The sequence below is a fragment of the Anoplophora glabripennis genome, unplaced genomic scaffold (genome assembly GCF_000390285.2).
Source record: "Anoplophora glabripennis isolate ALB-LARVAE unplaced genomic scaffold, Agla_2.0 scaffold5, whole genome shotgun sequence".
Lineage (NCBI taxonomy): Eukaryota > Metazoa > Arthropoda > Insecta > Coleoptera > Cerambycidae > Anoplophora > Anoplophora glabripennis.
Genome location: NW_019416525.1, coordinates 2,232,549 through 2,248,507, shown reverse-complemented (window position 1 = coordinate 2,248,507; position 15,959 = coordinate 2,232,549). Strand labels below are relative to the sequence as shown.

General features: G+C 35.2%; 2 protein-coding genes across 2 annotated transcripts; one reads left to right on the top strand and one right to left on the bottom strand.

Moving 5' to 3' along the window:
• Positions 1-333: 333 nt before the first annotated feature.
• On the bottom strand, positions 334-7,057 carry LOC108906755 (pyroglutamylated RFamide peptide receptor-like). The gene is made up of 6 exons (XM_018710108.1): positions 6,809-7,057; positions 1,813-1,934; positions 1,597-1,720; positions 1,271-1,476; positions 931-1,209; positions 334-873 (listed from the first exon to the last, which is right to left on the bottom strand). The coding sequence occupies exons 1-6, from the start codon at positions 7,055-7,057 to the stop codon at positions 705-707; spliced, it is 1,149 nt and encodes a 382-aa protein (XP_018565624.1). The 3' UTR covers positions 334-704.
• A 2,416-nt stretch (positions 7,058-9,473) lies between these two features.
• On the top strand, positions 9,474-15,891 carry LOC108906823 (vitellogenin-like). The gene is made up of 5 exons (XM_018710225.1): positions 9,474-9,517; positions 10,222-12,442; positions 12,501-12,982; positions 13,036-14,718; positions 14,775-15,891. The coding sequence occupies exons 1-5, from the start codon at positions 9,487-9,489 to the stop codon at positions 15,785-15,787; spliced, it is 5,430 nt and encodes a 1,809-aa protein (XP_018565741.1). The 5' UTR covers positions 9,474-9,486; the 3' UTR covers positions 15,788-15,891.
• The last annotated feature ends 68 nt before the right edge of the window (positions 15,892-15,959 follow it).

The following is a 15,959-nucleotide window of genomic DNA, read 5'->3' as shown; positions in this document are numbered from 1 at the left end:
TTACTTCTACTACAGACAGCCAATCCACTTTGCTTCGAGTCTCCCGGTATGCGCGTTTTTCTCGATTCTTAAAAAATAAAAATTGTACTGATAGGTCAAGTTAGGTTTCGTCGTTATATAAAACGTACTATAAAATGGCCGTAAATCATAAAATAGATTCTATGGCCCATAAGAGACGCACATGCAAAGAGCATCGAAGCAAAGTGGATTGCTTTTGTCTAAACACAGGTCTTTATTTTGAAAGATACTCGTTGCGCCATCTAACGGTTTCTATTTTAAGATGATATTATGGAAAAACACGGACCATGGGAGAAATATACATTTTAAAGTAGATAATTTAAATTTTATTTATTTAAATAGATGCAGGAAGAAAAATATATTTAAAAATAAAATTAAGAATTCATATTTCTCACAATTGATCTAATCCAAAATTTAGGTACATACAGTTGTCACAGAAAGTGAAAGTACCTTTATTATTTTTACAGTTCTCCATATAAATAACATTTATTTTAATCGACAGTTTATTAAATTTACATCACATGCAAGGTTAGATCACAAATAGATCACTTTCAAACATGTGTCACTAAGATAATTATAATACCTAGTGCATACATGCAGTTTATTGCTAGTGCTCATTTTAAATAACTGCACGTTAAACAATACTTTTATATGACTAGAATGTTTTGTAGAAAAGCGTCAGCGTTTCACCTAATAGATGTACTTCTTGTTTGCGAGCCCCTCCTTGAAAGATATTTTAAGCTGTAGCTGCTTTCTCGATGTCCAGATTTGATATCTGATGAGAAGCAAACTGCTAGGACAAAGCTTTCCCGGAAACTTTTTGACATAAATCCATAAACAATTGGATTTATGCAACTAAAAAAATTACGTTATAGATAGGTACATATTTTCTTATTACTTACACCTAACAACCTGTTAAAGTAAGCCATAAGACTAAAAGCAATAGACATATGTTTCAATGGACCAATCCTTAAATATGGAAGAACATCGTATGCCATAAGTAAATTGTCTATTAAAAGAGGAGCCCAGCACACTGCAAACAATGCCACAACAACTACCAGCATACAAATGACTTGTTTCACCATGTGAGTATCATCGCGACCATTCCTTACTTTGGGCTTTTTCTTTTCCGTTACAACGAAATTTTCAACGCCCTTTCCATTCACTACTATCGCGTAATTTCTCGTTAATCTGAAAAATGTACATTTTTAAATTTTCCCATGTTTTTTTTATATATAAAAATGAGACTCACGCGTACTCGCTGGTCATCACGGAGCGTCGTTCCATAACTTTCCAAATTTCCCAACAAATTAAGCTGTACGAGAACGTCATTATACAAAATGGTAGTACAAGAATTAAAATTAACATGTACAGTTCGTGAAACCGCCATATTGGTTGGTTATCCCAGTTCCTGACACACCAGCGGTACTCATTGTTAAGTCCAACAGGCAAATGTATCTGGAAGAAAACATTTGCACAAAGAAAATTTGTGTGGAAAGTTTAATTAGCGTGTTAAATATCTACCAGTAAACTATTAGATTCACAGTTTCTATATTTTTCCACTAGGACTTTACTCACCTGCACTTTTAATGTGGGTGTCGCTAGCAACAGGGATAGACCCCATATCAATAATATAATTCTTTTCGCTTGGCTGATAGTACAAATATATTTAGCTTTCATAGGATGTACGATTGCATAGTATCTAAAAAATTAGCACAACTGCTTTATCAAATTTGGGTTGAAAAGATTGACTAATATTTTGGTACTTAAACTGATAGTGTTTCTCATCTTTACCTCTCTATACTGATTGCCGTCAACGTTAAAACTGAACAAATTGTCGAAACATTCTGCATGTAATGTACACTCTTACAGATAACAGCACCCATTTCCCATGTGTAAGAAAAAAGCTTGGCTACCTGAAAATGAAAAAAATATATACACTAGCCCTGTTAATGAAAATAATACTTTATGAAATAAAAACGTCGCAGATGGAATAGTAAGTCACCTCCTGAAACTATCCCTTTCGAAACGTTTGAGATTTGAAGAAAACCGCGTAGTGTCCGGATAGTATAAATTTGAAATACGATTAAGTCATTTAAGATATCGTCAAAAATTTCGTACTTCTCAAAAGTTTGTATAAAAATGTACCCGTATCGGGAAACAATTTGCGACCACCCTGTATATAAGTATATTTTTGTATATTTAAGAGAAAGTAATCGTAAAAGTATATAAACCATACGAAACAGGTACACAACTGTTAATTATGTCTTTATAACTTTGTTTTTGTAAACACTTTTTTCCAGGGGAAATATAGTCCCAGTAACTCGAAGTCGTCTAAATAAACACAATATTTTTGTTAACTTCATCGAAAAGTGGTATAACGAAGTGTTTATATAAATATTTACAAAAATCATAAATATATGGAATCTAGCCCATCTAGTTTAATATCATTACATTACTTTTATATATAATATTCGATGTTTGTTTAGACCGAAGATTTATTTTTATATTTAGAATGATTTTATGTACTACTTTCCAGATTTAAAATTTAGTATAACATCAATATTTTTTCTAATCTAATCGTGCAAATACAAATAGTCTTGTATCCAGTACAGGTATTTTGTATAAATTATTTTGCCGTGAGTGTCATCGATCCTTCAAATAAGGGAACAGAAGATTGTCGTAACTCTCTTGTTTAATTTATCCATTTTCGCTTTAATTATACATTAATCAATATTAAACAGCAGATATTGACTTTCGGCAGATGCTGGCTATTAGAATAATATTTTTATATTTATTACTCGTTGCATTTTATGGTACCTAGTAAAAATCGTGATATGTTGTACTTATCTAAAATTAAACCAAAGCAGAATATCACGGAAAATTTTTGTTTAACGGTTTTTGTCCTTGCAAATCCTTTAGAAAAGGCAAAATAATTCAGGTTTATAGCAATGTAAATGTAAATACACCCTGCTGCTACTGATAATCGAATTATTTATCTCCTTTACTAAACTGCTTGTATTATAACTGAACTTGTTAGCATTACAACTGATAAATAGTAAAGGTCAACAGTTTTATCGCTTCCAAAAATATGATTTAGATTCATTTTAGGAATTATTTTAATATGCAAATTAAAACATGCAAGGAGTAGAAATATAGAAAACTTGCTTGTACATTTACGTTCTTCTTGTGCTTATATTTTTAAAATAATATTAGAAATACACTTTGTGATGATTAGAGGCTGGAAAATATTGCAATTTTTTATTATCTGCATTGGTGAATATCGTCATTCTCAGTTTCAATAGTTATTAAATGCTGTCACACTTCACACCTCGCCAGCTGTTGACTACGTTGAAAATAAACATTTTACCAGCCACGGATTGGATAATCTGCTTATTATTATTTACTGTTAAACAATTGCCCCTCCTTATCTTGTGTACGACATCGATAGCGAGACGATATCTTATCATTATGGGGCTTTCGATTTTTTGTTTTACTCATCCTTAATTATCATTAATTAAACTGCCGGCGATAAATTTTGAAAGCCCTAAATTGTTTTACCACTCTTCTTCGACAAAGTAACGTTAAAAATTAATTAAATACAGACAGAGGATACAGTTTGAGAGCTTTCTAAAATTAAACATTTTATTCCTATACTGTTTAGATACGAGTTTTATGTTTATGCATTCAAATGACTTACTTCTTCATGCACTTGAAACCACTCATGGCTTTTACAATTTGTTGATCCTACTTCGTAAAATATGCGAATTCCGCATACCTATTTGTAAATCAACCTACCTATCAATTAGGCACTGCTCTTCATTTTCTGAGTAATCAACATTATTAACGTTAAACAAATGAGAAATAACGAAAGGAAAAATGGAAAAATCTTTAATGTTGATACCTGTGTAGGTTTCGCGGATCTTTCGAATTCATTGGCAGTAGGAGTAAAAAATATATGAGCTGCTGCAATATACTTGCAGCACTCAATCATACAAAGAGAAACGTATAAAAATAATATGTTTATGTGTTCTAATTCTAAAATAAATCTCTGATAATTACTAGAAGGTAGCTAAAAGGTCAAGCACGAGTAAGTAATTATGATCGCAGATCGAGTTATTTTCGTAGGGGATAGGTAGAAGTCATGAGTGAATTAACATCTATTCTATTTTAACTGACACAGTAAATATATAGTAAAACCCTTCCTTAGGGCTCTCGAATTCTTAATTAAATCTATTCTCCCATTACAAACCAAAATCATGGAAAAGATGGTTAACTTTTACATCGCAGATATTAGGTGAACTAGATGTTTCGAAATCTGTTTGGTGAAACTACGGTTTATAAATGATTCAATTGTTTAAACAAGTTAGAAATCTCGAAGCAGTAATAAACAAAGTAGTCACTGATTTTTTATTAGTTTAAATACAGACTTACAGTTTTTCGTGAACAGTTATTATACAATTAAACGTATTTCTAACTTGTCGAATCGTTGGTTTATTTAAAATATCCTTTTCAAAATCATCACTGTTATATATCAGCCTGATTAATAGACTGTCGATCTTCTTTAAGCTTTAAAATCGATTATTTGTATACTGAGTAAGTAGTTCTATAGTATTTACAAGAAATCCTGAATTAGCAGTGCATTAGTTGACGCGCATATATGTAGTTTTGACTAATAAATACTGTTGTTACAACATGACACCTTTTTTGGTAGAAGCGACACCTTAAGTTGAAAATGGCACGTCCCTATTAATCACTAAACTGAAAACTGAAAATTATCCACCATGTACCTCACATGAGTGTTTTATACGAAAGCAAAGGCTTCTGCGAGATATTTTCGACTAGTTAGTTTATGTAAAACTGCTACACTTAAACCGAAACGCTACTTTTCCTTCATTTACTTATTTTTAACGTACACAATTTGTGACTAATGCAGTTTCTATTTTAGCTACGTATTTTCTCTAGACGTTGTTTATATTAAACATATAGCAATGGTAGTCCTTTTACGTTTTTCTTTGCCAAATATTCATTCATATCTAGATTTTAGATACATTTTCCTTCCTGATTAGAAGACCATTTCAATCCTCCCAAATTTATTCCTGATATCTGCTTTGTGATAAAATTTAAATGTAAAGAGCAAAAGCACCTTGTTTTAGGGACAATCTGATGCCAAATTCGAATTCCTAGCACCTGATTTACTATATAAACGGTAATATTTTACTCGTGCGACGTATTTGTAACTATAATATTAAAGTTCTAATCTTTTCAATTATTTTGCGATTTCCTCCCAATCTATAGAACGTCGCTAAAAACAGACTTTGCCAGCGTTTTCAGCAAGTCCAAATACGTACACTAAGATGTTTTTGTCTAGATTTCAGACACTTTTATATTTGGAGAAATATTTCTCTGGAAAAAAATAATTTCTACCCTTTTAAATTTATTTCTGATACATGCTTTTTATTAACGTAGCTAAGGGTTTCCAGAAAGTACAACGATTACAATCATACCCTTAAAATGTAAAAAAAATCATGTGTTTATTCTTAGCATCAAGATTTTTTGAGCTTTAGTTATTTGCTACTCTCTGTATAAGCGATAAAACCAAAGTTTGTGTTACATTGTTGTAAGTTGAAAGATAGTGACGCATATATTTTACTTAATTTTATTAATTAACCAAACATTGATAAATTTGCTACAAAATTTCTTATACTTATCAATATCATTAAATAATGCTTCCTGAATTATTTGGGTTTTTATATTTATATTTTCGATAAACTAATCTGAGGAGCATTGACTGTAACGGTATTTGTTGCTAAATACAAAAAAAAATTGAACTTTGGAAAAATCGGTAAAACAAGGAAGCTAAAACATCGAAATATCGAAAGAACGGAATTCTTGCGAGTAGGTATATATAAATAAAATTCGTATATACAGGGTGCTAAAATTTTAACTTTCGTCTAATAATTTGTTTCGAAAGGCAACATAATTATAAAGTCTAAAACGCTTAGTTGAGTTAATAATAAACAAAAAGAGGCACAAATAAAGGGAATTAATGCTAATATTTATGCGAAAAGCATTCGCATATATTTGTTATTACTTTTATTCATAAGCAACTTGTTAGCGTTATTCTATTGGAATCAGAACATCGGATAAAAGTGTTGTTAGGCAAAAGTTGGTTTTAGGTGTTGCTACACGGTTAAAATTTTGACACATTTTCCTGAGACACCCTATATGTGCTCACATTCCAAATTGAAGAATTTATCTACAGTAAATTTTCCATAAATTAATTGCAAACGGAATAAATAATATGTTGAATATACAGATTTTGCCTAGCGATAAGTATTATTACCGTTTACCGATTTTTTTTTCAACCGGCAATGAATCCTCGGTACGAAGCAAATCCGGTGTAATTAATTAATAATATTAATTACAATTATTGATACAAACACCTAAAAATAGTAGTACGGTTACCATAGAAACCGTGCACTTTTTATCTTTATCATACTACACCATTCATTATCACTTATGTAACGGGTAAATATTAGGCACATCTGGTTTACATTTACTCAACTTAAATTATATGTCAAGTATGATCAGCAAACAAAAAATAAAAAGCAACTTTTAGTAACAGCCAAAAGTTGTCGGCACAACAAAATTGAAACAAATCACGTAATTATATCCAAAAATTTCCACTCGCTATGATTCAGATCAGGACCACTGAGAGGCCGAGAAACAAAGATTAGCTTTATAAGAACGCGAAAGTGGGAAATTTTTGGACATGAATCTTACTGACCTTAACGGGAATACAGAACATGATTAGGAGAAGGTCTGAAGAAGCTAAGCTAGACAGGAAGACGTTAGTGACACTCTGCATCCTCCTGTACTTGAAAGTTGTAAATATAATCAAAATATTTCCACTCAGGCCCAGAATAAAAGTGATGCCGTAAACGACAATGGTCGGCAACAATTCATTCCAGTTAAACACTGTATGTGGGTCATCATCTTCTCCAGAGTAGTTGTAGTAATCGGTATCATTGCTCATTTTTAATCAGGAAGTGTCCGTTCGACCTAATCGAACGAATTGTTGTATTAGTTATCAATTTCTGTTTCCGAGCTGTTAATAAAATAGTAGTAATCACCCACTTATTCCTATTTACCTTATTAATTAAACTACTTGTATACACAATGAATCTGTATTTGGCCAAATCCTTATTAAAATAAATTTAACCAGATCTGTGTTTTTTTATAAAACTCGACGGTAGTAAATTCGATTTGTGTAAAAGTCTTAAAAATAGAATTAAACATATAAAAACGCTATGGCCATTCATTAAATGGAAAAAAACAGAAGATGAGTATTTATTCAATGCCGCAGTAAACTCGTTTATAAAAATGAGTCTAATGCTTTTACGGAGCATTAAAAATCCATCGAGATTTCGTAAACATATAATATTACCTCCATTGTTCTAAATTATTAACTGTGCTATTAATAATTTATTTAAAGATTAAAACAATGTTTACAGTATCCAACAGGCGTTTGATATATTTAAAAAATAATTTCCATCAACACAATTGCTTTATATGCATCAGCATCATTTTTCCTTCACAAACAGTTTAAACATCAAAAGGAACATTACAGAAAAAATGTGTTTGGGTAATAAATTAGAAACGGTTACTTGAAAATAGATTAATACCTTTGGAGCGAATTTGAAATGTTCCTTTCCCTAGTGAAAGAAACAATTTCTTCGGAGTAATTCCAATTCAAAATGTAGCCACTACTGTGTCGTTACTGGTACGAAAAGGACGCACTAACTGAAATTTTCGCGATAGTGTTATTCAGGTTGTTCAGAAACCATGGGAAATACTGGACGCCAAGCGTCGGGATGCTTGTATATATGAGAATCGTTTACTGAAAATATTCGCACTTGTAAAGATATAATGGGACCAATTCATCACTATTGAGGCCTGTCTATTGGCTTTTATATAATTTAGATTAAATACATTTATTTTATAAATATTTTATAGTTATTTATGGACGGTATGGAACAATAATAAAGCAATTAAAATATTTCTGGTTAAATTTAAACGTGGAGAAGTGTAACTGACACCTGTTAAGGGCATCTGGATTGTTTCACATGTACTGATAAATAAATAGTTTCCTGTTAATCAAACAGGCAAGCATCAGTAATGAAGCGAAACGGGCCATTCTGAAATGACAGGAAAAAACGCAAAACTCTTCAAAAATACTCGCTGCCAAAATTTCTGACACCATTTACCAAACATCCTGTAGCAAATAAAAAACGTAACGCTTCTACAAAATATGTTTTGTAATTTTTAAATCAGAAACTACGACTACACTAAAAATCAATCTATGTTTAAATGTTTCTATGCAGGAAATTCTAGATCTAACGAATTATTTATTATATGTCACTGACATTGAATTGACAATGTTTGAATTAATTTTTCTCCGTAATAAATCATCTTAACGTTGTTAAGTTAATTTGCAATCTCAATAATAATATGTATAATAAAATTATAGGTCCAGGAATAGTACTTTGTGGAACACTTGTTTCCATTTCCCATCATTTTCTTTAGCAAGACTTATTTTATCCTTCAGAATATATGATTTCCATGCACCAGAAATAATATTCGCGAAAACGATTTCAGTATGAACGTTTTTAATTGTAGCAGTTGTGTCCTTAATCATCCGTTTTTTTCGCAAAATTTGCCGACGTTTCGAATATATGTTTAGTATTTTTCGAGGCTAAAACAAAGTGTTCTATGACAATTTCTTGTATTTCAATTTTACAAACGTGAAAGGCCTAACTTATCGTTTTATTTTATCAACTTTACTGACGCAAAACTCCTTTTATAGTTTAATGTTTTGGTTGAAAATGATATTATAGATTTAAAATATTACTCTTGATGGTATTGTTTATTAATTCATTACCCAAATTGTCTTTAGTTTTACCAATGTGATTATTTTTATTTTCTACAACTTCATATACGACATACCATAACTTTTGTAATCGTTTTTGATTTTTGTTTTCAATAATACTCATTTTTCGTTTTCGTAATTAACTTATTTGCGTTATTATAGGGAAAATTTTGTAATAATGAGCATAATTCAATAAAACAATCTATTATTATTGCCTACTTAATCTGACAAGGGTACCTGACAATTTTACGGTTTTTTAAATTACATTCTCGTAATTTTAAAATTATTACTAAAAATTCGTTGCACAATTACTTTGGCACGTTTCCACTTTTAATTATTCGCTTAGATACAGAATTATACATTATCAGCACTGGTACGCAAGCATAATAATTAAAAAAAACATTTATCATGAGTTAATTCATGAAACATAAATGCAAAATAGCAAAATTGCAGAAAATTATCTCAGAGCCTGGTATATAAAGCAGAGGAAAATTATTTCCTTTACACTTCTGTGATCCATCCAGTTCGTGTCCAAGATGTGGTCGCATATCGTCATTTGTTTGCTCGGTAAGTTTTTATATTTATTATTCTTAATTATTTAAATTTTCCAAAATATATTTGAAGTCAAGGCAAAACTATTCAAAAATCCGGTATTCTCGCACACTTTTGTCTACAGTTCATTAATTAAACTACTGTATACAGAGTGATAAGTTATATTTCATCTTTTTTATTCGTCGAAAAGTAGAAAAACAAATAAAAATTATGTGAACAATTTGTTAAAGATATTTTGGTCTTGTTTTTTTTTTATTTAGTTAGTTTCGGTTGCAATTAATTTAATGTGTATATTTTGTTATTATATATTTTAACAGTCTGAAAGCTAAAAAGTTATTTGGGCATAATTATAATCATTTTAATTAATAGTTCCGTTGTAAGATTATACATTACAAATTTTGTAAAGAGGTAGTAGGTATATGATTTTTATTTTTAAATACAAATTTTTTATTTACACATTTTTAAAATGGAAACGTAGGTAATAATTTTTACTTTATTTTAAACGAATTAAGTTAAGTTAAATAAATTACTTGAAAATTCTATCAAATACAGTCAAACAATTTTCTTTGATATCAAAAGTTTAGATATCTGTAACAGCTGTCTAGCTGTCTACATATACTGGCCAAGTGGTGGCCAAGAAAAAATAAATTTGGTTTTTAGTAATGTTTTCAATTTTCTATTTTGATAAATAAAAAAATAATACTGTCGAAATTTAACAGTCGGTTACGCCTCTGCCTCGACGAATCCTGGATGGAAGGAAAACAGCGAATACGTCTACAAAATTCGTGGCAGGACATTAGCCAGTCTCCATGAGGTGGCCAACCAGTATTCGGGAATTATATTTAAATCAGACTTGAAAATCCAGCCTAGATCAGATGGAAAACTACAAGGACAAATTTCAAACGCCCAGTACAGCCAAGTTCATTCGCACTTGGAAGACGGTTGGAACTCCGAAATCCGAGACGCTGATGTAAGCTACAAACCCTTACCTGCGTCAAGCCACCCATTCCAAATTGAAATGAAGGACGGCGTCATCAGAGATCTCATTGTTAACAAGGACATCCCTAACTGGGAAGCTAACGTCATCAAAAGTGTAGCCAGTCAATTCCAATTAAATACCAACGCTATTGACCACCTTCCCAGCACGTTAACTGCTTTGCCTGAAGACGATCAAAATTCGGCTGTATTCAAAACTATGGAAGACACAGTGACGGGTAAAACTGAAACTATGTACGACATTCACCCCATGCCTGAGTATGTTCTGCAAAGCAAGCCTTGGTTGGCACGCCATCTTGAATTAAAGGGAGAGGGAGAGGTGATAGAGGTTGTAAAGCATAAGAATTACAGTAATCACGATGAACTTCCTTTGTACCACTACGGATTTGGTGACTCGAAAGATTACAAACCTGGAACAAATTACATGGGATATTTCTTCATAAGGAACTCCATCAGCAGAGGTATCCTGACAGGAAGCTTAAAACGTTACACAGTACAAAACGTTTACACCGTCAACGAAATCGTTATGAGTCCCAACTTAAACAATAAGCAGAAGGGTTCCGTTATAAGCATGGTAAATGTAACTTTAGAAGAAATAAACTCTAATGGTCAAGACCTCGGTGAAGTACCTAGCCCCATACCTCTAGGTAACCTCGTATACACTTACGTAAATCCAAAGACAGGTGGTGTTAGTCGAAAGAGGCCTCATGAAGGTAATAGCGACAGCGATGAGAGCAGATACCAAAGGTCTGCAACCATGAAAAGAATCCGTCGTGCCATTGGAGATTATGATGATTCTAGAAACTCATACTCCTCACACTCTTCAAAGTCTTCTTCCAGTTCCTCAGAAGAAGACCACTATCAAAGGAGTCAGCCACAACTCAGAGAAGCTCCTCACGCACCCTTATTGCCGTACAGTACAGGATACAAAGGAATGTCAATAAAGCATGACCCCAACGTAGACATTAAAAAGAGCGTTCACAAAATTGCCCAAGACATTGGAAGCGACATGCAAAATCCAGAACAGTTCCTTCGTCAAAATACTTTAAATAAATTCACCACCATGACCGCCCTTATTCGTTTAATGGACCAACAAGAGCTAAAGCAAGTCGCCATCGATTTATACAGCCAAAATAAGAATGGGCCTCAACGCGATACTTGGACAGCTTTCCGCGATGCAGTTGCTGAATGTGGTACAGGCCCAGCATTCCTTACTATCCAGGACTGGATTCAATCTGGTAAAGTCAAAGAAGAAGAAGCTGCTGAAATCGTGACGACTATGACCGCTGCCGTTCGCGAACCTACAAGGGACTATCTGAAGTCTTGGTTCGATTTTATTAAGAAACCTAAAGTACAATCACAAGAAAACCTGTACTACAGCGCACTTTTGTCCTACTCTAACCTCATCAGGGAAGTTTGCGTCGACAGGAAAGAAGCAAAGGCCCAATATCCCGAGAAAAGCTTCGGAAAGTTCTGCACAGACGAAGCAAGGCAAGATGTGGAAAAATCAGTAATCCCTTACTTCACCAAACAACTCCACGAAGCCGTTTCCCAAGCTGACACCTACAAAATCCACGCTTACATTCGAGCTCTTGGAAACGTGGGCCACCCGGAAATTCTTGCTGCATTTGAACCATACCTGGAAGGTAAGAAACAAGCCTCGCAATTCCAAAGGCTTTTGATGGTCATGGCTATGGACAAATTGACCGAGACCTATCCTAAGGTAGCCCGCTCCGTTCTTTACAAAATATACCAAAACACCGGAGAATCCCAAAAAGTAAGAGCCGCTTGCGTCTACCAACTGATGCATGCCAACCCGCCAGCTGATATGCTCCAACGCATGGCTGCTTACACCAACATAGACACCCAAGAACATGTCAACGCTGCTGTCAAATCTTCTATCGAATATGCTTCTGAACTTGAAGACAAAGAATATTACTGGCTGTAAGTACAATTGCTTCAAACCTCGTACATGGAAGTTAACAAACTTTTAAATTTTCAGACGTTCCTCTGCTGAAGCCGCCAAGCCTCTTCTGACTAAGAAGCAGTACGGCGTACAGCACGGTCAAGTTTACTTCCGCAGTTACATCACCGAAGAACTTAAATCAAAATATCACCAAAGTTGCCAGTACTTGGGCAGCGAAGAAGAATTTTATCCCACAGGTTTAAGGTCTCGCATCCATGACAATTTGGGAGGTCAAAAACGTAAATTGGCTACTTTTGACGCGATGGTTTCCAGTATTGATGAAATGATTCACGTTGTCAAACATCAAACGTCAGATTATCAACAGCAAAGACAAGAACAACAACAGAAAGCGCAGCAACAAGGACAACACAAGTTTTCTAGCTTGTACATCGCACAATTATTGAACATGAAAGCTGATGAACGCGAACAATTCGAGGGCAATCTTTACACCGAACTACAAGGTGCTTTCTATAAATTCTGGCCATTCGACAACCGCTCTATGGAAAAACTACCCGAAGGTAAAATTCTCCAAACTTGTTAATTTCTATATTGAGTAATACTTTTGTTCCAGAAATACGTAAATATGAGGAAGAAATCAGGAACAAAAAGGAATATCATTACACCAAAATCACCAACAGAGAAATGGCTCTTTCGTTCCCTACTGAGACAGGTTTACCATTCTTGTTCACTTACGACATTCCTAGGGCCGTTAAAGTCGAAGGGTACATCCAGGGTGAAGCATCTCCTCAGATAAGCGACGGCGGAAAACTGCAAAAACCTGATACGATGAACCTGAAAGTACAACTTGGATTCACAGTAAATACAAAGATCCAAGGTCGCCTTTCCTTCACTACACCATTCGACGGTCAACAATACATTTGCGGTTTCGACAGGAACATCCAGGTACATATTCCACTGCAGAGCAACTTCAAAGTTGACGTGAAGAACGGCCAAATCGAAGCGGAAATTGAGAACAAAGAAATCCATGAAGGTGCAGCTCTTTTCCACTACAGCACCTGGCCTTACACCTCAAGGGTTGACGTTAAGAATTTCCAACCTGTTTCGGCGCAACAAAACACTCATTACATCCGTCAACAAAATCTACGCAGTTTCGACCAGGTCTACGGCAAAAAGAAAACTGGAATCGCCGTAAGAGTTCAAATCGAACACGAAAGAGAGTTTATTGACATCCAGAAGTTACACGACCTTATGCATGGTCATAACGCTGCAACTACTTTATGGAGGTTGTTGCAAGAGGCTTCCATCCACTATGGACAGATAAACGTACTACTTCAACCAGAACAGTCTTCAGCGCAGAAGTACATAGTTCGCGCGGGTTACCAATATAAATACATAACTGAAAATGAACACAGAAACGCAGTCCAATCCCCCAACTGGCATCAACTCTTCAGCATGCCCACGCCACTGGCTCGCCAAGAAAACCTCATAGACACAATTGGTGCTGGTATTAAAAGCGCAGACGTCTACGTTTGGGACGCCGACATCGAATTCCAAGGAAGCAAAAACATCAAATACTCCGTAATGGGCGGTGTTGGAAGGAGCAACGTACATCCCAAATCAAGGGCGATGTTCTATTACAAGAAGACATCAGATGACCAAGATGAGAAATCGTACGAAGCGTCGTTAGAAGCCGAAAGCGAAATCCCCAACACTAACGGTCTCGACTTAAGCGAATCACTTAGAACCGAACCTAAAGCAGACACCACAATGCAAGTGAAATTCGGGGAATCTCTGAAATCAGCCACCAAAGCCGAATTCAAATTCGAATGGCGCAGAAGCGAGGAGAGAAAACAGTATTTGAAAGAACAAACAATGTACAAGGAATGCCAACGTGAGATGAATGAAGGCAATTACCAACTCCCTGCTTGTGCCAATATGACAATGACCTCCAACCTGCTTGACCGCGTCAAAATTGATGTCCAGTACGAAAATATGAAACAAGAAGTATCAGATGCCGTTAAATCAATATACGAAGTACTTAAACTTTACCACTATCCCACACTTGAAGTAGATAGACAGCACGGTACAGGACAACAGAACCAAATCCAATTTGAGGCACGTTTCGACCCTGACTTGAGAGCAGTGAATATCTCTGTAAAGGCTAAGGATCACCACTCAACCATAAACACCATCGAAGTTGACAGCTGGGCTCAAAAGGTATTCGTTGTCCACCCAGTGTTCCATTTGCCCTCGCGCATGTTTGGACATGGATTAGGACTACACACATACAGACGTAAGTATTACATACTTCTATTAACCCTAACGTGACAACTATTCATTGGTTTTCAGCTATCTGCGTTGTGGATAAAACTTACGTAAGCACGTTCAACAACAAAACGTATCCCGTGCCCCTTGGGAATTATTGGACTCTGTTACTGCAACACGTCCCCAAAGAAGCTCGTCACGGCGACCAGCAGCTTTCCGTCGAAGAACAACTTATGTATGAACCCGAGCACTACGCCATCCTTGCACGTCAGCACCAAGGTTCAGATCAGCACAAGGAAATCAAAATAACCCTCAGTTCACCTGAAACCGAATACAAAGTTATCGACATCACACTAAGCCCAGCTTCTCAACGCGATTCAAGGGCAGCTAAAGCTAACGTAAAGGTCGACGACCAACAAGTCCAAGTCAACGACGAGCAGAGTTACGACGTGAAGAAGGGATATATCCAAATCTACGCCTTACCCAACGGGGAAGTAAAAGTTGAAGTGGAGAACGCCTTCTACGCGATCTACGATGGCTACCGTGTGAAACTTACAGTCGTCAACGGTAAATTCCGTGACTCAGTACGTGGCTTATGCGGCGCTTTCAACGACGATCCCGCAAGCGACTTCATGACGTCGGAAAATTGCATCGCACGCGACTACCAAGAATTCGTCAAGAGCTTCGAACTGGAAGGTAGCGAAGGTGAGCAGCAAAGGAAGCAATTCGCCGGAAGGACAGAACAATGCGTCCCTAAAGAGGTTCCATTGTATGTGAACGTCATTTCCGAAAAGGATGCTGGCCATGGAAAACATTCGGGCGACTCAGGACGCTCGTCTAAAGGCACTCGATTCCAAACTCGATACGTAGAAAACGGCGGGGAGGTGTGCTTCACCATCAGGCCAGTGCCCGTTTGCAACAGCAGGAGTCAGCAACGCGGTGCCGTGAGGAAGAGCGTACCAGTCCATTGCGTGCAGAAGAGCAACGTAGCACAGTTGTGGATAAACCAAATAAACAGGGGAGCCAGCCCGGATTTCAGCCACAAGAAAGAAAGTAAGACTGTACAGATAGAGCTACCGCAAAGCTGCTCCCAATAGGTTTATTCGTGACGACTGCGACCCATGTAGATATACGAGTAGTTTTAATTTTCCATTTACGAGCATCCCAAAAATGTAAAAAAAAATAAAGAAAATGAAATAAATGTTTGTTTTTAATAAAATCTTTTTTGTTATTTCAACTTAGAACTCAAAAAAATACTTCTCATAAAAT

Coding starts and splice junctions, on each gene's coding strand:
- LOC108906755 (XM_018710108.1), bottom strand. CDS start 7,057: ATGAGCAATGATACCGATTACTACAACTACTCTGGAGAAGATGATGAC. Junction 1,935..6,808: donor TGTTCTGTATTCCCGTTAAG/GTCAGTAAGATT, acceptor TTTCATTTTCAG/GTAGCCAAGCTTTTTTCTTA. Junction 874..930: donor CTTATGGCTTACTTTAACAG/GTTGTTAGGTGT, acceptor TAATTTTTTTAG/TTGCATAAATCCAATTGTTT.
- LOC108906823 (XM_018710225.1), top strand. CDS start 9,487: ATGTGGTCGCATATCGTCATTTGTTTGCTCG. Junction 12,983..13,035: donor TATGGAAAAACTACCCGAAG/GTAAAATTCTCC, acceptor CTTTTGTTCCAG/AAATACGTAAATATGAGGAA. Junction 14,719..14,774: donor AGGACTACACACATACAGAC/GTAAGTATTACA, acceptor ATTGGTTTTCAG/CTATCTGCGTTGTGGATAAA.